General features: G+C 55.2%; 1 protein-coding gene across 2 annotated transcripts; it reads right to left on the reverse strand.

Annotated features, from left to right (window-relative positions):
- Positions 1-2,994: 2,994 nt before the first annotated feature.
- MPP2 (MAGUK p55 scaffold protein 2) lies at positions 2,995-23,270 on the reverse strand. 2 transcript variants are annotated; one of them, XM_021681643.1, is made up of 12 exons: positions 23,225-23,270; positions 18,151-18,269; positions 8,838-8,990; positions 8,556-8,705; positions 8,050-8,277; positions 7,177-7,308; positions 6,967-7,072; positions 6,811-6,879; positions 6,425-6,586; positions 5,571-5,773; positions 5,086-5,214; positions 2,995-3,821 (listed from the first exon to the last, which is right to left on the reverse strand). In XM_021681643.1, exons 1-12 carry the CDS (start codon positions 23,253-23,255, stop codon positions 3,645-3,647), a joined length of 1,659 nt encoding a protein of 552 aa, XP_021537318.1. In that variant the 5' UTR covers positions 23,256-23,270; the 3' UTR covers positions 2,995-3,644. The 2 variants fall into 2 exon arrangements, with proteins under 2 accessions (XP_021537318.1, XP_021537317.1); XM_021681642.1 differs by lacking the exon at positions 23,225-23,270 and adding an exon at positions 19,827-19,908.
- Positions 23,271-27,520: the final 4,250 nt, after the last annotated feature.

Below are 27,520 nucleotides of genomic sequence, written 5' to 3' on the forward strand. Positions count from 1 at the left end.
AAATCTTAAAATAATAATAACAATAACAACAATAATAAACAACTGTGTTAGTTATAGTAGTCAGCCTTTCCAGAACTTCTGATTTAACTGATCTGGAGTAGAATCCAGGTAACTGTTTTTTCGTTTGTTTGTTTTTTAACCCCTCAGGCAATTCTAAAGTGCAGCCAGGATTGAGAACCACTGGATTAAGACAGAAATACAAGTGTGGAGTTGCTAGGTATAGTCATGAAATGTTCCTTTTTCCAAGGACACCCCAGAGATGGGAAGAAGGTGGTTCAAAAATGAGAGGAAGAGGGGCACCTGGGTGGCTCAGTTGGTTCAGTGACCAACTCTTGATCTCAGCTCAGGTCTTGATCTCCGGGTCATGAGTTCAGGCCCCACGTTGGGCTCCATGCTGGGTGTGGAGCCTACTTAAAAAAAAAAAAAAAAAAAAAGATGAGAAGAAGAGGATGCAGCAACACGGAGGGAAGCAGGGGACCCCAAAGGGAAAGGTTGACCAGAAAAATATTCTATGTGCTGGGAATGATCAGGGAATATTTCAGAATTGGGGTATTTAATATTCAATGCTAAATTCTCATCAGACCTGTTAGGTGGGAGACATAAGTCCTTACGCTGTCTCCAAATCACCGGTGAAGTCTGCCCCACGCTCGTCCCTGTGTGAATGGATGCTTTGGGGGAAATCAAAGGAAGAAAGCCAGTTCCTTATTTGGTTGTTGCAGGGAGAAGGGGAAGAGCTAAAGCCCCCTGCTGAGAATCCTCAGTGAACATTCTGGGGTCCCCTGAAGAATTCAAAGTGGGAAAGAAGGCTGATGCCTTACCCATGAAGGATTTGACACACACACCCCCATGGTGACATCTGGGTGACATTTCAATGAGCTCTCTATGGCATGTATTGTTGAACGCCTAGAACCAATCCCAGCATTAGCACCGGGAGAGTCCATGACATTTTTATAGAGGATGAACCTAAGCAGTACAGGGACCTGCTGAAGGCCACACAGCAAGTTCTGGGTGAAGTGGAGTGGATTAGCCTTGGAGTCTCTGAATCCCCTTGGCCCCCACGAATGCTCACAGACTCCTGGATACAAGCACTTAGAATGAGCATCTTCTGGGGATGGGGCATGTGGAATGGTGGGATGGGAAATTTTGGAAGACATCACTGGACACAAGACAAGTCACTCCGACTTCCATTCCAGAATCATCTGTGCTGGGTTCCCCACTCTCACCCTGTACCAAAGTCATCCACTGGGCCCCAACCAAAGACCAACAGAGCCCAGAAGCCTTTGTTTTCACATTTAATCAAAGGAAAAGAAAGAAAACCAGTCAGAGCAAAAGCTCAAGAATTGGCTGAGGGAGGGGAGAGGGGAAGGGCAACAGGGCCGGCACTGAGCGTGGACAGTGGGGGGCCGAGTCCTCATTATCCCGAGGTGCCTCAAATACAAGCATCCAGGGAAGGAGGATAAGGTCAGAGAGGTAATGTGGTGGGCACACACCCCTTCCAACCCAGCCCTGGGCCAGGGAGTGAGTGGGGCTTGTGTAGGGGAGGTAGGACGCAGTTGAAGGGATGAAGACAGGAGAGGAGGGGCCCAGCCCTGCCCCCCAGGCATCACTAGAGGTGAAGGTGCCAGAACAGCATCCACACGGGAGATCTACCCCACAGGGTCAGGTGCCAACTCCTCGGCAAGGTACCCAGCACCCTAAGCCAGGCTCCCTCCACCTCCATCAGGGGATGCTCTTTCCTTCAGGAAATTTTGGAGGTTAACCAAGGGTAGGGGGCTGCACCTGCAGATCCTCACTGCTTTTACTCCCAAGTGCCCCGGGTGAGGTGGGAACTGGCAAAGGAAACCATTGCCTTGGGCAGCAGGAGAGCAGCTCTTCCTCCCACTCCTGGGCCCCCTGGGCTGTCGTAAGGGTGATGCAAGGAAGTGCTGGATTGAGGATAAAAAGAACACTGAGGAAAGGGAAAAGAGGGGTATAAAGGTGACTGCATAGTGGATGCAGAGCTATGCAAATGAGATGGGAGCAGGCTTGACCTTAACATCTCATTTGCATATCCTAGGCCAATGCAAATGAGATCCCTAATATAATAAATATATTTCTAACTTTGTAATAAATACTCTGTTTCTTCTCCCTCCCCTTCCCTAGGAAATGGGCACACAGTGGTTCAGGGGCCAGCTCGGGCTGAACCTGCAGCGAAGACTGATCAGACACTCAGAGAACTGGGAAGGACAGGGGCTGGCTGGTGCTGGGGGCGATGGGGTGGTCCCTGCAAGAACAGCTTCACCCCAGACAAGATCACAGAGAGGGACGAGGGCCAGATGCCTGGGGAAGTCTACGACGGCATTCTTAAAAGGGATTCTCCTATCTTACACAATTGCCCTCCCCGAGGACTCGAGGACTCGACGGTGTCATATAGGATAGGGGGACACTAGGAGATGGGGAGAAAGACATCGGGGGAGGGTCAAGGCTCTGGAATCTGGGATAAGGGTCTCATAAGAAATGGGGACTAATGGGGAACCCCCAAAAAGGGCCCCAAATAGTGACCTCCAAAGCAAAACAACCCTTTGCTTCTCTTCTCCCAAAACCAAGACTGACACACACACACCAACGGTACAAACACAGACCAGGTGCCCCAACCTGCGGACCCGAAGCTGCGCAGGCAGAAACAGTGTGGATGGCGCTCCCTGGAGTTGTACAACAGGGAGCCGGCTAGAGCATGTCCTCTGCCAAGCCCCTGCTTCATGGTCGGCTCACAGGCTCCTCTCTGCACCCATCCTCAGCCCCCCAGGCAGACCTGATGCGAGTGGGCCACCTGGACTCCGCCAGAGAGACCAAGCTGGACCGTGGTCACCAACAGGGAGCCCAGACGTGCCCCCCCCGACTCCCCGCCCCAGGGGCCACGGTCAGTAGTCGCAGGCTCCCCGTCACACGGCTCAACCTTCAGCTCACCCCTCCCTGCGCTGAGCCCGCCGACCCCGGCCGGCCCTGCCCTGCGGGGAGCTGAGCGGTCCTGTCAGGGGCACATCAGAGAAGTCCGTGGAGAGACTTCGGCAGTGAAAAGCTGTGCGTGAGGGAAGGACAGAGCGGGGTCCACTTGCGGGACTCCGCCTCATTCCAAGGGAGCTGGACCGCACTGCCCCCTGACGGCGGCAGCTGGCTCAAGCTTTGGCTCCCCCAGCCTTCAGGAGGGCCCCAGGGGTGAGAGGTGGGAGGAGCCCAGGAATGGAGTGGGCGTGGCCAGTCCACGGGAGAAAGGCGGCTGGAGAGAGGTGGCAGGGGGCAGTGTACCTACTGGCCACAGGGCCCCAGAGCAGCTTTCCTCTTCTCTGGACTGAGCATTACGGAGGTGACTCTGACACACTCCTGGGCACAGCCTGGCCCTCAGAGAGGGACATCTGGTGGCCAGTGGGCATCGGGAGTGGGCAGCACCTGGGCACAGAGGTGCCCCATGAACACCCACCTCCTCGGCAGTGCACACGCCTGTGCTGAAGCCAGATTAGGGCCCGCTAGGAGCCGTCCTCACCCAGGGAGAGCCAGATGGCCAGGGATGAGAGCTAAGGATCAGGGCTGGGGGTCATGGCCAGGGGAGGGGATGGATTCAGGGTTCTGGGTCACAGCCCGGAGGGGTGCGGTCCACATGAACAGTCTCAGTACACCCAGCTGACGGGCACCCACTGGGGCTCCATCCGCAGCTTCTCCATGGCAGCCTGGAGCTCACGAAAGGTCCTCTCCAGGTTGGTGTTGACCAGGCTGAGGTCAAAGTAGTGCCCGTAGCCCCTCTGGATGCGGCTGCTCTCCTCCACGGTCCTCCTCAGGTCGGCCTCCTGCCGGCACAAGGGGACCTCCCGGCCATCAGTGTCCCCCCCATCACCCCCATCATCAGGGGGAATCTGCAGCCCCCCATCTATCCCCCTCCCCAGAGCCCAGCCATGTCAGGTACAGACTCCCTCACTCCATCAGGTACAGGCTCACCCGCAACCCTGGACAGACACATGGGTGAAAGAAGGAAGGAAGGAAATAAACTTTAGTGAGTGCCAAGCAGGGCACTAACTGCTTTGCCACCCACGTAATCTTCGCTACGGCTCTGCAAGGCGGGACTCATTATTCCCCGTTTCCAATAGAGAAAACAGGTACAGAGAGGTCGCCCGGCCTGCGGCTGCACAGGGTCTGCCTGACTCCAAAGTCAGTGCTCCCTCCACTCTGACCAGGCGCCCTTACCTCCGCAGCCTGAGATGCACCTCCCGAGCATGCCGCCAGGAGGGCAATCCCGGGTGCCCCCGGCAACCGCCACCCCTACCTACTGAAAGCTGGCCAGCTGGCCAGGCAGGAGTGAGAAGGGAACTTTGAATACTGACTTAAATAAGTTCAAGGTGGAAGTTCTAGGGCTGGCCCAACTATGTGCCCAGTGGCCCCAGCTGGCTATGTTTGTGACCAGGGGACTTCAACGGGGGGCCCAGCCCAGGCAGCCTTTCCCGGGTCTGAGCGCGGCTCTGACCTGGGGCCTGGGAACTGCAGTACCAAGTGTGGCCAGCAGATGGACCCCTGAGCTCAGAGTTCTGCAAACCCTACCTCTCCTGGAGAAGGCTGCTCCTGGTGTACCTGGTGGGGAGGTAGGTGCCCTGGGGTCCTGGAACACCGGACTTGAAGCCTCTCCTCCAAGTGCTGCCTCCTCCCTCCAGCCAGCCTTCCAGCCTCCAGCTTCCTCCTTCCCTTCAGCCTTTCCCTCCAGCTGTAAATGCCCTCAGCCCACCTGGCCCATTCTGCCCACAGATCTCCCCCTGGCCCTCTGGACTCCCTTTGGTAAGCACTCTGTCCCCCCAGAATGGACGGAGCTGTGGAACTGGCAAAAGCTCCTGCACCCCAGGCTAGCCGTATCCCTAACTCTGTGAGACTTTGGGCACTTCACTTCCTTGCCCAGACCTCTGTTTCCACACCTATAAAGCAGGAATCACAAGTCCAACCTCACTGATACCTTGGGTGGGCCCCTCTCCCCTTCCCCAACACCACCTTCTTCCCCTCATCGGCCCCAGCCTGCCCTCTCTCCCAGGCAGCCACCAGAACCCTTCCACTGCATATCAGAGCCCTCACCGTGAGCTGCTTGGTGGACACCCCACTCTCCAGGGCAGCCCGGTTCATGGCCCGCAGGGTCTCAAAGTCAGGGGCCTCGATGAACACCACATAAGGGACAAACTCAGCTGTTCTCAGCACTTTCACTGCCTGCAGGAAGAAAAGGGGATGGGGGAGTCTATCCCCCACGGACATCCTAGAAGCTGGGGGAAGGATAGCTGGGGGGACAGGTACTTGGAAATGATGGGAAAATGGTACCTAGGGTCCCGGGACCTGAGTCCTGGGGATGAATGGTGGAGGGATAGTGGTAGGTGGCTGGGGATTGGGACACTGGAGGTGGCTAGAGGAGTGGGGCGTCTGGGAGGCTGAGAAAAGTAGTTGAGGGGTTATATGGGGGCTGCTTGGGAGACCAGTGCCTGGAAATATATGGGGAGCGGGGGGGGGGGGGGAGCAGAGTGCCCAGAGGGGATATGGGCAGCCTGGGAACAAGCAGGCTGGGGCGGTACCTGGGGGTTGACATCCAGCACGCACACCTTGCCGGCGGCGACCACACCCCGGATGGAGTCGATACGGGTCCCATACAGGTTGCCCTCGTATTCGCCATGTTCCAGGTAGCGCCCCGCGCGGATGTCGGCCTCCATCTCCCCGCGGGACACAAAGCTATAGCCCTGGCCTTCCCGCTCCGAGTCCTTGGGCCGCCGGGACGTGTCTAGGGGGAAGGAGGGGCTGACTGAGCACAGGCAGGCCGTGTCCCACCTCCGACACGCGTGCATGTCTCCTACAGGGGCCGCGCAGCCCCTCTCCACTGTCAAAGCACTGCTGCCTTCCCTCGATCCGTGCCCTCGCCCTCACCACTGACACACACGGATCCGAGGCGTCCATATTGAGGGAGCCTTCAGAGTTCACCGTGCCAGCCCAGCGCTCACAGATGGGGGGGCTGAGGCCCAGAGAGGGCGATGTGCACACCAAAGCCACCCACCAAGGTCAAGCGGATCTGGGGTCAGCCCTCAGGTTCCTGCCTCCAGGAGCCAGGAGCTCTCACCAGCCCTGCTGGTTCTGTCACCACACGCGGCCCTGTTTCACATGGGCTCCCAGCTGGGTTTTTAGCAAGTGAAACATGAGAGAAGGCGAGGCAAGGCTTGTCCAGCCCACCCAGGCCACGGGTTCAAAGGACAGCTTCCCAAACCCTCTCCAACCTGCAGTTCCCCCATCAGCCACAGAGGGCGCACCCCCACACGTCCCCCAAAAGTACCACTTGACTTGATGCCCATGCAGATGCCCACTCATCCGACGCGGCCCTGGCCCCCAGGGCAGCCCTGGCTCCTGGCTCCCCACCCAGCAGGGCCCGGCTCCCACTCACAGGGCACTGTGGTGCCGTATCGATCTGGATCCCACATGATGAGCTTGTTCTTCAGGCTGCGCCGGCCCACACCCTGGGCTCCGATTAGCACCAGGGTTTTCCGGCGGAAGGGAGGCATGCGGGCCACCTCCTCATAAATGAGCAGCTCATGGCGGTCAAACTCTGAACACAGGGAGAGGGTACTCATCAGGCTACTCAAGTGGCACGGGTGGGGCCGGGGGCCAAGGATAAGAGGGCTGGGGCCAGGGACAGCAGAGAGAGAGTAGGCAGGGCCTAGGGACAAGACTGCAGCATCAGCACTGGGAGAACATGTGCACAAGTCACTGGCGGCTGGAGGGAAGGGGCTTGCCGTGTTAGAGGACAAGGAGGGGGCCTCCAACACCCACCTGCATTCTTGGTAGTCAAGTACATCATTCTCTTCTTTTTCTTTCCTGAAAGACTGCCACACAGGGTCCCTGGCCACAGAGAGATGGGCGAGTGAGGCCCGGCAGGCTTGCGTCGGATCCCAGATTAGGGGTTCCATCGGGGGGGGGCCCTCATACCTGAGGTGGGTGTCAGCTCCAGATCCCGTTTGACAAAGGCTTTCCGCTTCTCCTCCAGCAGCTGGCTGGGGATGAGCCCAGCGCTGCCCCCTTCCACATGGCATGCCTGAAACGGGCAGCAGTTGAGGGGTGAATGCCTGAGTGAGAAGGCACCTCCCCAGGCCCTCGCCTCCCCCACACCACACCTGGAGGCACACACCGATTGCTCACCTGCCACCAGTTAGCGTCGTCCTGGTTTACAATCTGCAGTAAGTCCCCCGCGTTGAAGCGTAGGCCCGCTTCCTTGCAGGGGATAAGGCTGTCTCTTGCAGGGTCATAGTCAAAGTGGCATTTCACAAACACCTGGCCCAGGGATCACAAAGGGTCAAGGGAAGAAGGGAAGGCTGGAGGGCAGTACCCTTCTCAGAGCAGCCCCCAACCCACTTCCCCCTCCTGAGGGTGGGGGGGGATGTCACACAGGCCACCGTCTTCCCCCTACCCTCACAAAGATGCAAGAGGCTCGGGCATGCCCCTCTCGAGGCACGCTGCCCCCAGACCCGCCCAGCCGCCTCCCTGGTACCAGCTTCCCTTTGCATCTAAAACAAAAGGACTCAGATTGCTGGGGCCCCTGCTCAGGCCTGGGGCCATGGACCCATCCGCTGAGGAGAAGGCAGGATCACTGGGTAAGGGACACAATCCTGACACTTAACGCAGGATCCCTCGGTCCACCCACACCCTCCGCTTGGCACAGGGGGCTCCGGCAGATGGCAGGAGAGCCAGTCGGAGAGGTGGACAGAGCAACCAGACCCGCGCAATCCACCAACCAGGAAGCCTCCGTACAGGACACGCGGCAAGCCGACGTTGCGCATGCGCACACCCAGTACACGTAGGCAGGCCGGGGCTGCGTGGATACGGGCGCTCATTGGGGTACCCCAGGCCTTAAATGTGCGCATGTCCCTTGCACATGTGTATGAGTGCCCACGACTAGGTCCAATGCACGAGCATGCGGGAGATGGGGGACTCCTACCCCCGGCCTGTCACCCCGGCGGCGGCCCCTTGGGCCTCGGGCTGGGGGTGGGGGGGAAGCTTGGCGGAGGGACCCACCTGGCGGGGCAGATGGGGCTCCTGGTAGCTGGGCAGGATCTTGAGGATGACGCTGCCGCTGGCACTGCGCAGGAGCTCCTGCAGCGCGCGGGGGTCGCTGCCCACCGGCTGCCCGTTCACCTCCTTGATGATGTCGCCCACGTGCAGCAGGCCTTGCTGAGCCACCATGCCCCCGTGCAGAATGCGCGCGATCACCAGCTCGCCGCCCTCCACACGGAACGTCACGCCCTGGGGGGATAGAGGGCGGGTATGATGAGGGCCCAGCTGCTCCAAGCCAGAATCTTCAAATGGGTCTCCTAAGAGACCCTCCATTCCCAGCCTCCTGGCACAGTCTGCGTGCAGTTCAGATGCACAGTGCCTGTGGTCTCCTGGGGCTGCATGGGCCCGTCCCGGGGCAAAGCTGGTCCCATCTTCGTCCTCAACCCTCTCCTGACCAGATTTGGTCCGCGCTGGTTATTCTCAACGCCCCTCCAGATCCCACCCCCAGCCCTGCCTGGCAGCCTCACCAGATACTCTCCAGCAGTCTTGCGGATGCCCACCATGCGCACTGCGTCGGGAGGCACCGGCTGGTTGCTGAAGGTGGGGTCCAGGCCAGGGCTGGGGGGTGGTGTCTCATAGGTCTTTGAGGCCACAGAGTCGTGTGTCTCCAGGAGGGACTGGGGCGGTAGTGGAAAGAGGAGGGACCATGAGACAGTGTCCCATGGGATCTTCCCATCCCGGCGCTAACGTCCTGCCAGCCCCACTCCCAGTGGCCTGCCCCAGCCCCCACCCCAGCCCAGGGCCAGAACCTGGAAGTGCGGCTCCTGGAGGATGCGGGCCAGCTCCGCCGCGGTGCTGCTCTGCTCCGCCAGCTGGGCCAGGTCCCGGAGGATCTCCTGCACCAGCTCCAGGTTGTTGTCGCGCACAGCCTCCAGCTTGGTCTCCTCCAGCCGCTCGTGGGCCTGGTGGGGGCGGAACAGGTGACACCTGAGGCTCCCCAAGAACCCTGGGGTACCATACACTGTCCCCTACCCGCTCAGATCCTGACTTCAGACCCCACCCTCAGCATTGCTTCTGATACCAGCTTCAGATCCTCACTCACCCAGACTCAAGCACACTCACATACACGCAAACACACCTTGCTTCCCCCTTTCTCCCTCCAAACGATGATTAGGACCCAGTTTCCAGAAGGGAGAATAGAAAGGACAAACCTGCATTCCCATCCTCTTGTCACAAAGGGTCATTAAAATTATCAAGCTGTCCCCAGCCCCCCAGGACCTTATAAGCATGTGAGTTCAAAGACAGCTTCTCCCACCTGATAGCATGGTCTTGGACATCCTGCAGCCCAGGATGAGGAAGCCAGGGAAATGGAGCAACTTGCTCAAGGTCACAGGGACCCGAACTTGGGTCTCCAGACCTTCAGGTCAGTGCTCCCAGGTAGGGAGGGGACAAGAAATCAGTACAATTGACCCTTGAACCGCACGAGGGTTAGACGCACCAACCCTGCACTGTCAAAAATCCATATGTAAATTTTGACTCCACGAAAATGTAATTACTAGTAGCCTACTGTTGACTGGAAGCCTTATGGATAACATAAAAAGTTGGTTAACCTTATCTTCTATGTTATATGATTATATACTGTATTCTCACAATAAAGTAAGCTAGGGAAAAGAAAATGTTAAGAAAATCATAAGGGAGAGAAACATATTTGCAGCACTGAACTTTATTGAGAAAAATCCACACATAAGTGAACTCACACGGTTCAAACCCATGTTGTTCAAGGGTCAACTGCCCACGGTACCAGAAGAGGGCCCTGTACCTACTTGTTGCTTCACTGACCCTGGGCTCCTGACAAGGTGCTCTGAAAAAAGGGAAAGGCAGCTTTCACCAGGGACCAGCCCAGCAGGGAGAGTCATGTTAGCTGGGTCAGGAAGTAAGGAGTGCCATTTCAGGGCTATACATGAAGACTTTTCTCTCTGAGTCATTTGAAAAATAAGTCACCTCACCCCAGAGTAGTTCAGCATACATCCCTAAAAACAAATAGGGGGTCTGTCACATAAACTACAATACCATCATCACACGCAGGAAGTTCAACATTGACACACTGATAGAATATCATCTAATACACAGTCTCTATTTAAATGTTCACTGTTGTCCCAAAAATATCCCCCTTATAGATGCGTTTTTGTTTTTTCCCCGATGGACAATCTCATCAAGGACCACGTGTTACATTTGGTTGTCACATTGTTTTATTCCCCTTTAATCTAGACCAGATTCCAGTAACTTTTGGTCTTTCAGGACATTTTTGAGTTCAGGCAAGTCGTTTGTAAAATGCCCCACAACTGGATTTTCCTGATTGTTTCCCCATGATTAGACTCAGGTTAATCATTTTGGCAAGAGGTCTACATAAGCAATCGTGTGTCTTTCCCATGCCTTGAGACCCTGTGACTATTCTGTTCCCCCAACAATCTTTCTCTGATGAATTAGCATTCATTTATGACTCCTGCCTAAATCAATTCTTTTTTTTTTAAGGGGGGGGGGGGAGGCAGAGGGAGAGAGAGAGAATCCCAAGCAGCCTCCCATGCCCAGCACAGCGCTGGACGCGGGACTGGATCTCACAACCCTGAGATCATGACCTGAGCTAAAATCAAGAGTCAGACACTTAACCGACTGAACCACCCAGGTGCCCCCGTCAATTTTTAAAATTGGGGGTTGCAAAATGGTGATTTTCTAACTCTATTTTTCCTTCTACGTTTATTAGCTGGCATTCTACTATAAGACAGAGCTTGTCCTTTTCCCCTCCCACCCCCCCCCCCTCTCCCCCACACCCCCCTCTCAGTATCACTATGGATTCTTTTTACCCTGTGTTCTAAACCATCACCATCACTATCTTCATTGTCTCAATTTATCCCAAACTTGTGCAGTGGGAGCCCCAAACACGCCTGTGTCCTTTTTGACATGTTCCCATCAGTCCTTGAGCACCTTCTTCCTTCTGCCACTACTTTCCCTACCCCAGGTCTCGGCTCAGCAATTTCTCCAAAGAACTCAGATTCCTCTTGGCAGGGAATGGTATTTAGAAACCAAGATCTGGGCGGTTGGGGCTCATTGCTTCTGGGGTGTCACTCATAGCCATCAGTCGATACTGATTGTTCCAATTAAAATCTAACTCTGCAAGATTTTCCTCATCTTCTCTCATTCTGTATTTGTACCTCCCTTCTCCCTCAGTGATAATTTATTTCCCAAGAACATTAATACATTTATTTATTTGTCCTGTCCTCTATTATTAAAAAATATTTCAAAATTGCTAAACAACCACTGCTACCTATCACAAACTTCAGTAAAAGTCAAGATTCATCTGCAGTTCTTTTTATCCTCAGAATAGTCTAAAAGCACTTACAGCATTTATGGAAATGTTCGACAACTGTGCTGCCCAATGTGGTAGCCACATGTGGCCACTGAGCGATACGACAACTACGACTGAGAAACCAAACTTCTAATTTTATATCAGCATTTTGGTTTACTTAGGTATTTTCATTTTAAGTATTTAAATAAATACTCACATGTGGCTCGTGGCTACTGTATTAAACATTACAGCCTTAGAATATATCTCACATAGGGTATACAGTCAGAATATTGTGAGCAAAAGTAACTAGAATTAATTCCCTTTTCTGTATGGTTATGCTAACAATTTAATATGTGGATAGATTCACTTGTCTGCACTTAGTTTCAGAGTTCGCTTTTTTCATTCTTTTTAATTTATTTGTATTGTTGGAATATGTACAACATTTCCATGGTTCACATTTTAAATCTATATAAAAAGTAAATTGAAGGAAGTCTCCTTTCCATCCTCATCCCTTCTACCCTATTCACACCCACACTAGAGGTAATCATTTTCATTAGTTTTGGTTTATTCTGTTTCTTTTCACAAAAATAAGTAAATATTTCTCTTTTTTACATAAAAAATAGAACACAATACACACTCTGATTCCTTGGGTTTTTGGTTTGTTTGTTTAATTGGCTTGGTTTGTTGTTTGGTTTTTTACTTAACAATATGCCCTGGAAATCACTCTATGCTGCTACATGGAGACCTTCCATCATTATTATTATTATTATTATTATTATTATTATTATTATTATATTTTAATTACTGCATTTGACTCACTTCATGACTGGAGGACCATAATTTATTCAACCAATCTCATGGGTTTTTACGTTGTTTCTAATATTTTACTATTGCAAATAAAGCTGTAGTGAATAACCTGGTACAGCTGTTGTCTATCTGTAGAGAAGTCTTCCATGTAACTTCCTGGATCAAGCAGGATATACAAGTGTGGTTTTGTTAGATATTGACAACCCCCCTCCATGGGGCTTGGGCCGCTTTGTCCTCTCACCAGCATTGGATGAGAGACTTCCCTGAAGCCTTGCCTGGACCAAGTACACAGCTAGCTAATGGTGCAGCCGGTACTTGAATCCTGATCTGTCAGCTCCTGATCCACAGCCATGAGCAGACTGCAAAAGCAGAAACACCACACAGCCATTTCTTAGAGAGCTTTTCCCTCTGCATTCCCATGCCAACCTCTCTGATCTTGGCAGAAGACAGGGAATTCTCATTTGAAATCTAGGCTCATAATTAAATAGCTCAAACACTGATAGGAGTCCCAGAGGATGGTGTGCCAGAGGGTAAAATCACTCTTACATCTGGAATTGACTATGTGATTTGCTTTGGTCAGTGGGACATTAGCAAATCTGATGCAAGCAGAGGCCTGGAAAGTGCTTGGGACTTAGGCTTGTCCTCCCTTGCTGCTGGGACTGCCTTGTGGAGAACCCTGGGACCCTCCTAGAAGACGAGAGAGGATGCCATCCTAGACATCGCAGCCTTCCCAGCTGGGACACCAGTCATGTGAAGGAGAATGTCCTAGACCACCCTGCCCCAACTGAGCAGCCCAGACCAGAAAAACCACCCAAATGATTAAAAAGATCATGAGAAATGAATCATGGTTGTTTTAAGCCACTAAACTGTGGGATAGTTTGTTACACAGCAGAAGCTGACTGATACACTGAGCTCCCCACCACTGTAGCTTCCACCTGTCATGTCCCTTGGTCAGAGTCTCTATTTCAGTGACACCCCACCCCCGCCATCCTTCATTCTTCTAGGACCCTGTCTTGCTCTGTCAATTCTCTCACCCCAGCCCTATCACAGGAGTGGAGTCCTCCCAGTGAACTCCGGCCCAATGGCCAAGACTGCATTGTAACAACTCCTTATGGTTTGAAAGGCACTTCTGCATCCAAGACTTTCCCCATCCCCACCATGACTCTGAAAGAGTGACATCATTATCCCCACTTTTCAGAAGAAATAACTAAAGGTCAGAGAGGTTGTTAGACAAAATAAAATCACAGCCAGCCAGTGACTCTTCTATGTTCTTTCTATCTCATCTCATATGGATTAGATCACAGGCCTCCCAGCTGGCAGATGTCCTCACTGGTAACAGTTCACCTGGATTTCTGAATGTCACCTGACTTGGATTGCTCACCTTGGCCTTGCCTGTTGTCAGAACACCTGCTGCTGGATCCAAGTCAGCCCTCCCAGATGTCACCCACCTGCTAGTGCTGCCACCTGTCATCTGAGCCAACCCCCTGGATTTATGATCTGTTGGCCAGATTTGGCTTCCCTCCAGAGCCTTTACCCTCTGGGTTTGTCCCCTCAGGCCCCGCCCCTCCCTGGTCCTGTATCTACTCAGCCCAGCCCCTCCCACCCTGTCTGCACAGCCCCAGAGGGGAGAGGCAAGCTCCACTCCACAACGGTAAGGGAAGGAGATTAATAGCTACCAGGGCAGTTCCAACTTGACTATTCCTGAGTTTATGGGCCACTTCACCAAGGGAACCGAGTTTTTACAACTGGATCTTTGATCTGAGTACTTTTGTCTGTTAGGTTAGAAATGCATCTCTGGGGGCGCCTGGGTGGCTCAGTCGTTAAGCATCTGCCTTCGGGTCAGGTCATGATCCCAGGGTCCTGGGATCGGGTCCCGCATCGGGCTCCCTGCTCAGCAGGGAGCCTGCTTCTCCCTCTCCCTCTGTCTACCACTCTGCCTACTTGTGCTCTCTGTCAAATAAATAAATAAAATCTTAAAAAAACAACAAAAAAAGAAATGCATCTTTGTACACACAATCATTAAAATCGATGAGGAGTAAAAAGCAGGTCCCATCGTCCAAAGCAAGTCATGTGGTCAAGCCTAGACTGAAGAATGGAGAAACTCTACCTTTTGATGAGGGAGTGACAAAGTTCCACTGCAAAGGGGCACACGTACAGGGATGGGAGGGATTCTTACTGAGCTCAGAGGGGCGTTTACAGAGATGCACTTCTTGCTCATCTCACAGCTCGATGGAGAGAAGTCACAGGGTCCCCCTAGGCCACCAGCCTCTCACTGGGAGTCTCAGTGTTGAAGAAAAGTCCACACTACCTTCTATTGTGCTTTATGCATCTGGAACCATCCTGGGAATCTCCTGGGAGGCAATTCTGACCAGCTTATCCCCAAGAACAATTCTGGAGAAGGGAGTTTATGTTTACAGTCTGATCTAGCTCATCAGTAACTTCTCAGTTAGGCTGTGCCGTGAGGTCCCAGGGCAACAGAGCTGGGCTCCCTCCAGAGAACAAGCTCTCTGACTGCTCATTCCCACAGCCCCAGCACCACATCTGGTACCCGGTGACCATGCCGTAGATATCTGTCAAACTGAAGATGGATGACTGAGTGAGTGACAGTCATCCAGGCAGCAATCCCCTCACTGGAGAGCTGTTGGGTGGATCAGACCAAGACACTGAAGAAGAACACTATCGAGGGCAATCATGCTTTGGAGGGGGCCCTCTAACCCCGAGATTCTGCCATCCTGAAAGCCCCCTCTTTCATTATCTGTCTCACTGTAGAAGCAACTGCTAACGTGACCCAGAGGTGACGTGGTCTAATAAATCCTACTCTGAAATCAGCTTTGGCAGGTTACAGGTGTGAAGGGTCAAAATGTGCATATTCAGCAATGCCACTGCCAAGTGTCCACCCTAGAGAGACCTTCGCACATGCGCAGAAGCAGAGGAACTCGAGGACGCTCCCCGCAGCGCCATCCTGAATAGTGGAAAATCAACAACGTACCTGTCTCTCAGTAGGAGAACCAATAAATAAATACACCGGGCTCTATTTCGTATACTGGCACACCACACAACAGTTAAAATGAATCTCTCCGGGGCGCCTGGGTGGCTCAGTCAGTTAAGCGTCTGCCTTTGGCTCAGGTCGTGGTCCCAGGGTCCTGGGATCAAGCCCCGTGTCGGGCTCCCTACTCAGCAAGGAGTCTGCTTCTCCCTCTCCCTCTGCCTGCCACTCCCCCTGCTTGTACTCGCTCTCTCTGTCAAATAAATAAATAAATAATCTTTAAAAAAATAAAATAAAATGAATCTATCTGTAGCTACGTCTATACTTATGCCAATAATCATATTACTTATATGAACTAGAAATCTCACAAACCTAAGTGGCTGGCGCTATCTAATTCCATTAAGGAAAGTTTAAAATCCCATAGGCTAGGGGCGGATCGTGTACATCTAAACACATCCATAGGCAAGATAGGCAAACATTCAGGGGTAGGACATCATCAACCTCAAGCCAGTGGTCACCTAAGGGGAGGGAAAGCCGGGGAAGTGGGACCAAGGAGGGGCACCAGCTGCATCACACTTCTTTCTTACAAAGGCAGAGCAAGAACGCAAGACACTGAGGCCAGCATCCCCATCCTGGAGGTGATACTCAGAGGGCTCTTAGGTTTTTTTCCTATACTGTTTGTATTCATTCATTGAGCAAATATTCCATGAGCACCTACTGTGTGCAGGGCACTCTTCTCGGCCCCCAGGACACAGACAGACACGCCTGCCCTGTTCGAGCTCACACTCTCTTTCTTTGAAACATGCTCGATTCCTTGTTTTTATTTTTAATCCATAAATATAATCCTTGACCACTGAATGGAAAGCATTCTGCCTTTCTCCAATCCCCGCCTCCCACCCCAGTCTGCTCAGGTTTCTCCTCCCAAGAACATTCCACTTTCACCCTCTGCCATTAGCAACCTCCCCGGGGCTTCAGCCATTCCACACATGGAACGCTCCCCATGACCAGGCTGTGTCCCCAGGACACAGCGTCCCCTGCGCAGCTCTCTCCTTCCGGCGGGGCCTGCTCCCCCTCCACACCCCATGCCGGAGCTGGCCACAGCTGTCCTGTGACAGAGTCCCCATCCCTACCCTGTGGAAAAGCTGCCACCTGGCTACCCTCTCCCGCTGTCTCATCACCATCATCGCCAACTTCCTGGTCACCCCACCACCATTCCCGGAGACCCTGAGCCTGCCTCGGTCTTCTCCCACCCCGATGCCCGCTGTACCCTAGATTCCAACGCCACCCCACATGCAAACCTTCCATTTCTGGGCCTCTTGAACATTGCTGACCTCCCCGTCCACTGCAGCCACACCCTAAATTGTCATGTCACCCCCCCACCCCGAGCTGTCCTCCTTGGAAACCTCCCACCTCCCTCTCTCTGACCTCTGCCTTCTCTTACAGCTATCCACTCTCTCTAGAGCCCCCAGGCCTTCACCTCCATTTTCTTCCTGCCTCTCTGTCTCCTCCTGGTCCCCTTCCCTGTCCCTCCCAGTCCCGGGCCCCAGAGGTGATACTGTGAGACACTTCCTCTCCCCTGTCCCCTTCACACCATCCTGGCATCTCAGCCTCCACGGCCCACACCCAGCACAAGACCTGGACCAAAGCCCCCCACTTTACTCCCGGCATCCCGGGACTAAGTCATCCCCACCCCAGAAAGTCAGGCACCTGCCACGGCCAGTCTGGGGCTCTGTCCATCCTGCTCCCTGGCTTTGGTGGGGTCCCTCTCCCCTCCCTTCAGCGATTAGTCAAGTCTTCATTTCCAAATCCACTGGTTCAACCCTGACCCCTAATTTCCAGCAGACAACTGCCCCCCTTCTCTGAAAAATCTGAGCAAGTAGACATGATTCCCTGGAGCTCCACTGCCTCTACCCCAGGAAAGGGGGCGCCCTTCTACCCCATTCCCACCCCCCCAACCCTGCCTCTGAGCTGATGGTGGCATCAGCCTCTTACTTCCCTTGTACAGAATCCTGAGCGCCTTGCTACGCCCACCCCTCACCTTCCACACCCAAACATCAAGCATTGCCAATTCACTTCCTAAATACTTCTTTCATCCTCCCCTCCCTCAAGACCTAGGTTTACCACAGGTCTAGTTCAGTGTCATCCCCAACTCTGGCCTTTCCAGCTCCAGCCATGACCCTCCAACCATCCTCCATGTGGCTGCCAGAGGGATGCTCCTAAAACGTCCATGTCCCATCATCACGCCCCTGCTTAAAACCCACGAAAGTTTCCACGTCACTCACAGGACATCACAGGACAAGGCCCAAGCCCCCAGCACAGCCCCCAGTGCCCTCCACAACCCGTGAGCATGTCTGCAGCTTACACTCCCTGTCTCGTACCTGAAGCTCCAGCCTCACGCCCCCCAGACTTCTGGCTTTTTCTCACCTCTGTTTCTGCTCAAGCTCTTCCCTTGGCCCCAAACGCCCTCCCCCTCCTCCTCAGGCTTCCAGACTCAGCTCAAGCGGCCCTTCTTCCAGGAAGCCTTCCCTGGCTACCCCAGACCAGGTTAGGCATCTGTCCTTTACGTTCCTAAAACACCTATTGCATCTGCCTCTATCATGGCCATTACCAAATTGTTTAATAACTTTCTCTCTTAGTGAGTTTCTCGCCCACCTGAAGCATGGCAGGTGACCTTAAAAAGACATCTGCACAAAATGCCCAAAGGCAGAGGGGACAGGCAGGACGAACTCTTGGAGAGTCCAATGCACAGGCACCAGTCCCACCCCCCACCAGCTGGCAGTCACACGCATCCTCATGGGCTTGTCCACACTCCCACTGGCCAGGCACGGGACAGCCGGCCACCTGCAGTCATGAAGACTCATCACCTGGGCACGGATATTCATGCAGAGCCCCTCCACGGGTATTCTGGGCCACATGCCCCGTTCCTGGGCACCCTATGGCCAACACCCCATAAACTCCCTAGGCCCACCTCCCTGGAGCACTGTACCTTGGCCAGGGATCTCACTATGGGACTTTCCATAATGCCTCGAAGGAAGATCAGGTCCAGTTCTGCAGCCCCCGTGGCATTGGGGAGCGATCCGAGGTTGTCCAGGACTTGCTGCATGGCTGGGGAGAAGGGGCGGGCAGTGAGACACAGGAACCAGCTGGGCACAGGAGACCAAAACACACCAGAGCCGTCCCACCCCTCCTACCCCGTGTCCCACAGAAGACGACCCCCCTCCAGCAGCACTTCCCCCCTGCCCAGCACAGGCACTCCCGGCCCCTGAATGCCTGGGGCAGAGGTCTAGGGGTGAGGGAGGGGGACAGTTTCCTTGACCTGTCCTCTAGGCCCTAGGTAATGCCAACCTGGCCAGGTGGGAGGGTCTAGGAAGCAGGAAATGGACTCTGAGGTGGGAGGAGGGGAGAAAGGGAAGCAGTTGTCAGGTTCCAGGTTCTGTCTTGAACCAGAGAGCCACAGACTCCTCACTTGATCTCTGGATGGGCTGAAGTCCCAGGACTCAGCCACCTGCACCTAGGGGGCTCAGGGATAGGAGAGAGAGTACTTGGAGCACGTCCCTGAGTGTAATCAAGCAGGCAGCCATGCAGGAGGCCAGAGTACAAATAGCACCACTAATTCCATGCGATTTTCCAAAAGTCACGGTCTCTCATTGGCCTCAGTCTTTCCCTCCTGTAAAATGGGTGAATGGAACTAGACAGGGTCTACAGGCCCTTCAGCTCTGACAGAGAGTGATCTATTATCATTGAGAAGTTACTATAGATCATAGGAAGCCAAAGATGCGGCCCAGAACATTGACAGGAGCTGGGGAGACAGGCACCCTGGGGTGCTGTGGGCACCAAAGGGCAGAGGTTAGACCAAGTCAGCCCAAGGATCAGCAACCTCTCAGCCTGGCATGGGACATAACCAAGGACGTGAGAACACCTGACACTGGGCTACAGCAGTGGCTGCTGAGGTCTGAGGTAGGGCTTGTCTGTACCCACCCACGGAGGTGGGAGCTCCTGGCTGTGGCAGGTTCTGGGGGGAGGAAGGGAGGAGCAGAGTGTGCCCAGCTGGGGGCAGAGATGGGCAGGAGGTATCATTACTCTGCCACCCAGCCACCCACGCCTGCATCTACATAACAGCGCTCGAGCCGTGGAGGGGGCCTGGGTACAGTCCCTGGCTCCTCTCACTACTCTTGTCAGTGCCCCCTCCTCCAGGAGGGAATAGGGATGGGGAGGAGGGGGCACTGAAACTGGAGAAGCAGACATGGCTTAGGGATCCCCTCTTCCCCTCCTCCTCCTCACCTTCTCCAGAAACAACATCTAAGCCTGCCCTCTAGACCCCTCCTGCCCAGGCCTGGGCTTGGTATTGATCAGACACCTGCAAGGCCCTTAGTGGCCTCGGAAAGAAGCCAGGGCAGGGACCCTTCCCACTCTGCCAGGGTATCCTGGGATCCACCCTCCCCAACCATCCTCACCTACAGACTCACAAGCCTGTCAGCCTTGGAGGAGGACAGAGCCCGGGGGGAGTTAATGCCCTCTGCCCAGGCCCGCTCCCTTAGGCTCCCGAGGGCCCGCTCCCGGGGCACCCTCTCCAGATGCCCAAACCCCGAGGAAGGAGGGTAGATGAAGGGGCCAGCTTTCCCCCCGCCCCGCCCCCAGCCTCCCCACCCCGCCTTTCCCTACCTTCCCTCCGGAGATCAGCTTCCTCAGAAGAGCCCAGGGATACACCCTCCAAGGAGGCCCCGCTGCCTGGGCTGCCTGCCATGGTGGCCCCCCACCCCCGGCTCCGGGGCTCCTGGAGTAGCCTCCACGCAGCTGCCGCTGCCTTGCCAGCCCGAGAAGGGCAGCGCTCCAGGAGGCGGGACTCGGGGAGCGCCCTCTGCAGGATCAGCCAATAGCAAGGCTCAGTCTCCCTGACCGCCTTGCTGATTGGCCAAAGCCCCGACTGGAGCAGCCGGGTGGGGAGGGGGCGGCACAGGAGCTGAGAGTGGGGCGGTGGGAAAGAGAGTCTCGGTCCTCCCGGGGCCCGATCCCCCCCACCCCGTGTTCGCACCAGCGGGGGTCAGGAGGGGGCGGCTGAGGGGAGGTCTGCGGGGCAGGGGGTTAACCCCCGCTGCCCCTTCAGAACCGAGGCGGTGCTCAGAGACGCCCCCTCTCACAGCCCAGGGGCGGGAAACCCAAGGCGGGGTGGGGATTTGGCCCCAGCTTGTTCCCGCCCCCCCCCCACCTTCTGGAAGTCTCTCCTCTAAAACATGCATGCCACTTCCTCCTCTTGCCCTCAGACCTCTACGTTCCTTCTCCAGGCGCCGTTTCCTTTACCATGCCCTCCTCAGGATCAAAGGAAGCCCCCAAGAATGACTCTCAGTCCTGGGCCAGGAGCAGGGGCACCACTTGGGCATTGGGCAAATACCTCAAGCCCCAAATGCCTCCCCCTACCTGCTAGCCATGGGGGGCGGAGGTAGGGGGGACAGGGAGGAAAAGGAGGGGAAGGGAGCGGCACCACCCTGGGCTGGGAGGGGAGCCTCACAGTCTGACCCCTCATCTCAGCAGCGCCCCCCCCCTCCCCCATCTCGCACTAGCTCCTCCCCTTAGGTCAGGGATGGTGCCTGGTAGGCAAGTCTGGCATTTTGGAAGGGAAAAGGTGAGGGTGCATTCTTGCATCAGGGACCCTGGTGGGCAGGAGCAAAGGACTTGGCAGTTACCCCAGCCCAGTGCCTCCATTCCTCTGATACCCTGTACCATGAGGACACCACCAGCTGCTGCTGCCACCAGACAGCCATTCCCTGAGGAGTGGCACCAGGTCGAAATGCACCCCTGGTTGCCATGGCAGCAGGAGGGATTACACACCAGGACATTAACCCAGGGATGCAGGAGAGATTTAAAGGGACAGCTCCACCTCAAAACGGCCCACATCCCAGCCGTGATCCAAAGAAAAGAGGGAGTCAAGTAAAGAGGGCAGAGAGGGTAGGGCTCCAGGTCTGGAGACTCCCGGGGCAAGTTCTCTGAACACTCAGTCCATGCCATAGCCCACATGTCCCTCAGCCTGTCCTCAACCCTCAGGAAAGGGCCCCTCCACTTTACTAGAAGTAGAGCTGGGTCTCTCTGCAAGAATACACTCATACCATCTCCCCTCCACAATGACAGTGGCCATGTTGACCCATAGGGAAGAGAATTGTTGGCTTCACCCTGCAGATCCCAAGGCTGGAATCTCCCTGGGAAGGGAGCGGGGAGAGGGAGGGTGACCCTGACCTCAGAGGCTGGTGACCCTGACCACAGCTATCTCTCCTATAGGGCCTGTAGGAAGTGTAATGGCCACCAAATGAGAAGAAGCAGGCCCATCATTAGATTTTTGATGCCAGGAGCCAATCCAGCCTAGGATGGGGGCAGAGAGGGCCGCCTGCAGGAAGGGCCAAGAGACTCATAGCTTGGGTCACACATCATCTTTTTACAGAAGAGGAAACTCAGGATCCTAGAGGTTAAGCAGCTAGTTCCTGTGCTCCTTCCTTTGGATATGGGAAGGCAGAAGTAGCCCAGGGCATAACACCCAGGGGATCAAGGGCCCCAGGGGTCCTCAGAGGAAGCAGGCCCTGGCCTCCACTCCCTGCCTGGACCCCACTGTACCCCCACCATGCCCCCATCAAGTGGCCTACAGCAGGAAAGTCAAATTCTCCCCCCTCTACACCCCTGCCAGGCACTATTAATGGGTTTACTGGGCAGCTCCAGATCGAGAGGCCTTTAATCACAGGCTCAGAGATGGGCTTAATTAACCCCTAAGCAGCTTACAGTGGGGCCCAGGCAGCCTGGAGCAGGAAAAGAGCCCAGGGGGCTCAGCAGGCTGGACACGAGGTGGGGGCACTGAGCCCTCCAAGGCTGCCAAAGCTGGGGGCCATTAGTACAGTTCCTCCACTACATGGAGAAAAGGTCTTTCTTGGAGGGCAAGGGTATCACAGTTTAGGGTCTAGCCCACCCACAGCAGCCTTCACTGTCCTGGTTCACTTTCTCGGAGGGGAGGGACAGGAGAGACATACTAACCAAACTGGGAGGCCTGGAATGGCTTGCAGAGGCAGCAGCAGGCTTGGAGCAAGGGAAGGGGCTGCACGGGCAGGAGGCATCCAGGCAGGGGAATGTCAGACAAATCAGAGCGAACCCAGAGCCAACTGCAGTGTGAGGGCCCATAGCCTCTAGCATAGGGATCTGCACCTGGGAGGTCCCTGACTGCACACGGGGTCCATGAACCCCCAAAGTGGAATGCAGATGTTGTGCATAGAGAAGCATTTGTCTATGAGGAAGGCCCACAGCTGTCATCAGATTCTCAAAAAGGAATCCAGGACCAAGAAAATTTAAGAACACTTCTCTTATCCAATCACCTCATCTTACAGATGGGAAAGCCTAGGTCCTAAAAAGGACCTAAAGTCACAGGCTAATTGAGGTAATAACCCAGCAGCAGAGCATAACTGTGAATACTCCTATCAGGAATATTCTTTCCGCATCATAGCCTTAGAGTTTCACATCAACCTCTTTATAGAAGAGACACAGGCTCCAAGAGGTAAGAAATTTGCTCCTGAGGCTTCCTAGCTCATCTGGGTGACCCGCTCCCTTGCCTTACAACCTCCCACAGAAGCAAGTGCAGGCTTCCTGAGCTGGCATTCTCCACGCACACAGCCACACGCCCATCTCTGGCACATGCTGCTTTACTCTACCCATCTGGTGGCCCCAGGCTGTCCTCCACCCCCAAGCCATCCTCCAAGGGCCAGATCCTAAGGGCCACCTCACCAACCAGCCTGGTCCCAGGCCATTGCCCTCTGGCAATACTGCGGATCATCTCTGGAGCGTGCGTGCCTCTGCCCTCCGCGGAGATGAGTTGAGCTGTGTCTCTGGCCCCACCCTGGAGCAGGTGCAGCGGGGGCCATAGAAGCTGCCTGAAGGAAAGGCTGAGTGGCAGGATGGAGCAGCGGTGGGGGAAGGGTTATTCTTACAGGTGGCTGCCAGAGTGCCTGATGGCTGCCGCTCTCCCCCCTCAAGTCCCTGCCTGGCACTTCCGGAACCACAGACACAAACGGACATCCTCAGCCCCTTCTTACCAGACTCAGAGTTGGTGGCAGCAACTGGCATGGTGAGGTCTGCAAGGGCCCTGAAATGTCTCTCCTGGAGGAGGGAAGAGAAAAGAATGAGAAAGCACAATGGCAAAGCAATGGGGGAAGGAATTAGGAAGGGCCTCCCCTCAGGATCAGGGCATTCCCCAGAGACTGCATGATCCCACAGTCCTGGGAGGCAGGAAGAGCAGATATTACATGCCCCTTTCTCCCAGGAGGAGGAGATCGGAGGATCAGAGAGGTTAATTGCTTTGCCCAAGGTCACAAAGCTAATAAAGAGAGCTACATTGAACACCCAGGTTTTATGACTCTTTAAAAAAAAAATTGTTTCTGCCTGCCATTTGTCCTTTATTTATTTTGGGGATGGTAGGAGTCCAGAATTTGAGTCAAAAGCAGGAAAGAGGAGCACTCCCAGACTGTACGCTCCATGAAGTCAAGAACTACATCTGTTTTGCTTCTGGATCCCAACCCTAGCCAGTGTGGATGCTCTACAAACATTTGTCTGTCTGGCTGACAGAAATGAAGTCATACTTTCCCGAGGCCTCTCTGACTTCCTCTTTCTCCCTTTGCCCCTTCTTAGTGCAGAGCTGGGACAAGGAAAGCACGGGGCTCCTTATTCTCCAGGGGAGGGTGCAGGGGGGCACCGCTACCCTTCTTCCCCTTGCCTTCCCGGGCACTTACTGCTGGAGAAAACCCTAATTCCCAGTTGCCATGACAACTAGAGGCAGTGGCTCACAGCAGGGGTGAGGAGAGAAGAGCGAAGCAGCTGGCAGCGCCCACTTTAAGACTGAACGCCTGCTGGGCCCCGGGGGTAGGGAGCCACAACTTCCCCTCCCCCTAAGAAAGGATTCTACCCAGAGGGACCATCACCAGGTTTTAAGAAAACCCTCTCTAGCCCCATCCCTTCCGCCCCCAGGCCAGAGCTGGTCACCCGAGCTCAGGTAGCAGAAATTACAAAGGTTGGGGGATGACTCCCTTTCTTCCTGGGTCTTTCCCTAAAGACGTGGAAGAAAGGAGTTTTCAGGGAAAAGAAGGGCACCCCCGTCAGGCTAGCACCCAGGCTGGGAGAAATGCCCAGATCTCCTGTGCCAAGCCCTGCTGTCCCTATGCCTTCCCTCCTCCCCCACCCAAGGTCCTGACCACCTGGAACCTGGAGCCTTCTCCTGGCTGCTGCTGTTCTCCCTGACAGTTACTGGCAGGGGGACTCCAGACATCCTCCTTCCTTAGAGACTGGAAGGTGAGAAGAGGCAGGGAGGATCCTGTCCCCTGGAGTCTTGCCCAGCCTGCCTGGGTTTTTCTCTGGGTAATCAGTTCCCACAGCGTCGGCTGGCTCTTCCCCACCCCCACCCCGTCCTCTGGGAGGGCGGGGCCCGGCTTGTGCCCGCAGGAGAACAGCAGTGCCAGGCAAGCCAGCCTGGCTACGGGCCAAGGTCCGGGGCCCAGGCTTCTGGGAACGCGCACCTCGGCTTCCAAACGCCTGGGCCTCGGTGTCTTCTCACCCCTACCTCCAGACTATCCACACCACCCAGGGTCAGTAAGTGATGCGGACCAGGCGCGAAAGGGGGAGGTTTCCTCCAACCTCCCACCCACCCATCCCTCCATTAATACACGTACAAAGAGATGTTGAAGAGAAAGGTCTGACAAAGGCGCTTTGAAGACCGATAGGTCGTGGGGAGGGGTAGACAGACTGAGGGATGGGGGGGGGGGTGCGTCTAGAGACGTGCGGACCTGCACGCACGGACTATCGGATAGCCCCCGCCCCACGAGCCGGGCCCTAACTGGCTGGGCGCTAGGACCTGGGGGAAGGGGGGGCGTGTTGCGAGCCATCAAAGAAGGCTCTTTGCGAGCGCGCCCGCGGGAGACCAGGGGATGAGGTCACTGAATGGATGCCCCCCCGCCCCCGTCCTCACTCTCCCTCCCCCCCATAGTTGACCTAACTTTTTGACCCCGGCTCTACTCTCCTGGCACCGATCCGCCCTCAGGTCTCCAGACCCTAACCCTGGCCCCCGACCCCGACCCGCCCTCCCCACAGCCTGGGAGGCGAAAGAAGCAGTGCGCCCCCCTTCCCAGGACCCCCTCCCAGGGAAGGTTGAGGTGTTGGCCTCCCAAGAGGGCCGGGGGGGCACCGGGACCCACGCAACCTCTGTCGCGCGCCCCCACCCCCCGGAAGCGCTAACAGCGCGGTTCTTACGTAATGCCCGGCTCCAAAGTCCCCCGAATCCGCACAGCCCCCGAAGAGGCCTCGCGGATACCGGAGCCTCGCACAGCTCACCAGCTCTGTGCCCGATGTTACTCCGGAGCCCTAACCGCGCGGGCCAGCATCAAGAAGCAGCGGGGTTTGATTTCTCCCTAGGAGCCCCCGAGAAAGGAGGGAGGCGGGAGGTGGAGAGGGAGGGGACCGGCCTGAGGGAAGGGGCCGGGGGAGACCCGACCCAGAGAATAGGGCTGTGCCTGGACGAAGAGGAAACAAGGGGCCCGGGGGTGGGCGCTGGCCCGGGAGTCGGGGGGCGCCTACCTGCGCCCCGGGCAGCCCCTAGCTCCGTGCGGCTCCCGCGCAGCCCCGCGCTCCGCGTTTATTGCTTGTCAATCGCTACCCCGGCTCTTAAAGCGGCGAGGCCTCCTCTGCGCGAGGGGGCGGAGACCGAGAGGGGAGAAGAAGGGAGGGGGATCTGGATGCAGCTCGAAAAGCCGGAGAAAGTCGTCTTTCTGTGCAGCTAGAGGGTAGGCGGGGAGGTAGTGGTTTGGGAGATCCCCTGCTCGCTTTCCACTCGGGGAAGCAGGGGCTAGGATTCGTACCCACTACTAGCGTCCCTCGGCGCCCAGCGATCCCTTAAAAGGGCGATGGTGAAAGATTACTCCGCTCCCTTCTCTCAGCTTAGAGCCGCGGTTCAATTCCGGGCGTGCCTCACCTTTTCCCGTTATCCTGTTTCCCAATTAGGAAAAGGAACTGGAGGAGTTTAGGGAGATCCCCAAGGGGCAGGAGACCCATCCCCATAGGGTCTCGGGCTCAGGGGCAGCTTCGAAGGACTCGAATGGTGGATAGCTGGATCCCAGAGTCTCTGGAAGAATTTGCGAAGACGGGGGAAACGTCTTCCAGAGGGAATTCGAGATCTTATTTTAAGTCTGGATGGGAGAGCTGGTCCATACCCCCTGCTTACGGAATACGGAAAGAAGTAACTCGCTATCCTTCTTCAGAGTCCCATCTCAAGAAGTAAATAAAGTGTTAAACCCAGTTAGGTGTCTGCCTTCGCCAGCCTCCAGCTCCACCCCAGACCTGCTGGTAAAAGATAGTGTGTGGCCTTGGAATACTTGTAGGTTCAGCCTGGAGACCACCCTCTGCTCAGACAGCATATGGGGCCAGCCACGGTACTTCTCTGACCTCAGTGTCCCCCAACCCCTCTAAGTGTCTTCCAGAATATGCAGAGATCGTCCCTCTTTCTTGCTAGCTGGACTCCTAAGACCAGAAATGGACCACAGCGCCTGGCTGGCTCAGTCGGGGAAACCTATGGCTTTTGATCTCCGGGTTGTGAGTTTGAGTCCCACTTTGGGTGTTGAGATTACTTAAAAATAAATGTATTATTATTATTAATTATTATTATTATTACGTAGGCTCCAGGCCCAACATGAGGACTTGAACACACAACCCCGGGACCAAGAGTAGCATGCTCTACAGCCAGGCACCCCCAAAATAAAATCTTTTTTAAAAAAAAGAAATAAAATGAAAGAAAGAAGGAAGGGAGGGAGGAAGGGAGGGAGGAAGAAAGGAAGGGAGGGAAATGGGACTGTGTCCTGGAAACTTGCTTGGAAATCTCAGAAATGGGTTTTACTTGGGAATCCATCCAGGAAACAGGGGACTGGTCCCCAGGGCCCCAAGAGACTCAATTCACCCCTGAGCTCTGGAGGGGATAAATTTGGGTATATAGATATAGGGAAAAGCCATAAAACCAGGCCAAACTCTGCTGAAAGGCCTGGCGCCTCTGAGCTCCCCCCACCCCGTTACTGAGGGAGGAGAAGAAAGTTAGTTAGCGACCCCACATGGTGGAGACTGAAATTGCAGGTTTCTGTTTCCAACCTGAGGCTTGAGGGAGCACACTGTTTCCAACCCTCTCCTCAGCCCTCAAACCAGAAGATCCTCCTAATTCAACTCAGAAAAAAAGTCCCCTTCCCATTATGAAGGCTACCCTCCACTGTCACCTGTCCACCTCTGGGCAGAGAATCACTCAACTAATTGCATTTGGTTGGGAAGTGGAAGGATCTTGAATCCCTCTGAAATATTAATTACTT

The sequence above is a fragment of the Neomonachus schauinslandi genome, chromosome 15 (genome assembly GCF_002201575.2).
Source record: "Neomonachus schauinslandi chromosome 15, ASM220157v2, whole genome shotgun sequence".
Lineage (NCBI taxonomy): Eukaryota > Metazoa > Chordata > Mammalia > Carnivora > Phocidae > Neomonachus > Neomonachus schauinslandi.

Bases quoted from the DNA above. Each gene is read 5' to 3' on its own strand.
- MPP2 (XM_021681642.1), bottom strand. From the start codon at position 19,908: ATGGCAGGCAGCCCAGGCAGCGGGGCCTCCTTGGAGGGTGTATCCCTG. The intron at 8,278-8,555 runs GTGAGGCTGCCA...CTATCCCCCCAG, and splicing joins AGACTGCTGGAGAGTATCTG to GGCGTGACGTTCCGTGTGGA. The intron at 7,073-7,176 runs GTGAGCAATCGG...TGCCCGTTTCAG, and splicing joins ACGACGCTAACTGGTGGCAG to GCATGCCATGTGGAAGGGGG.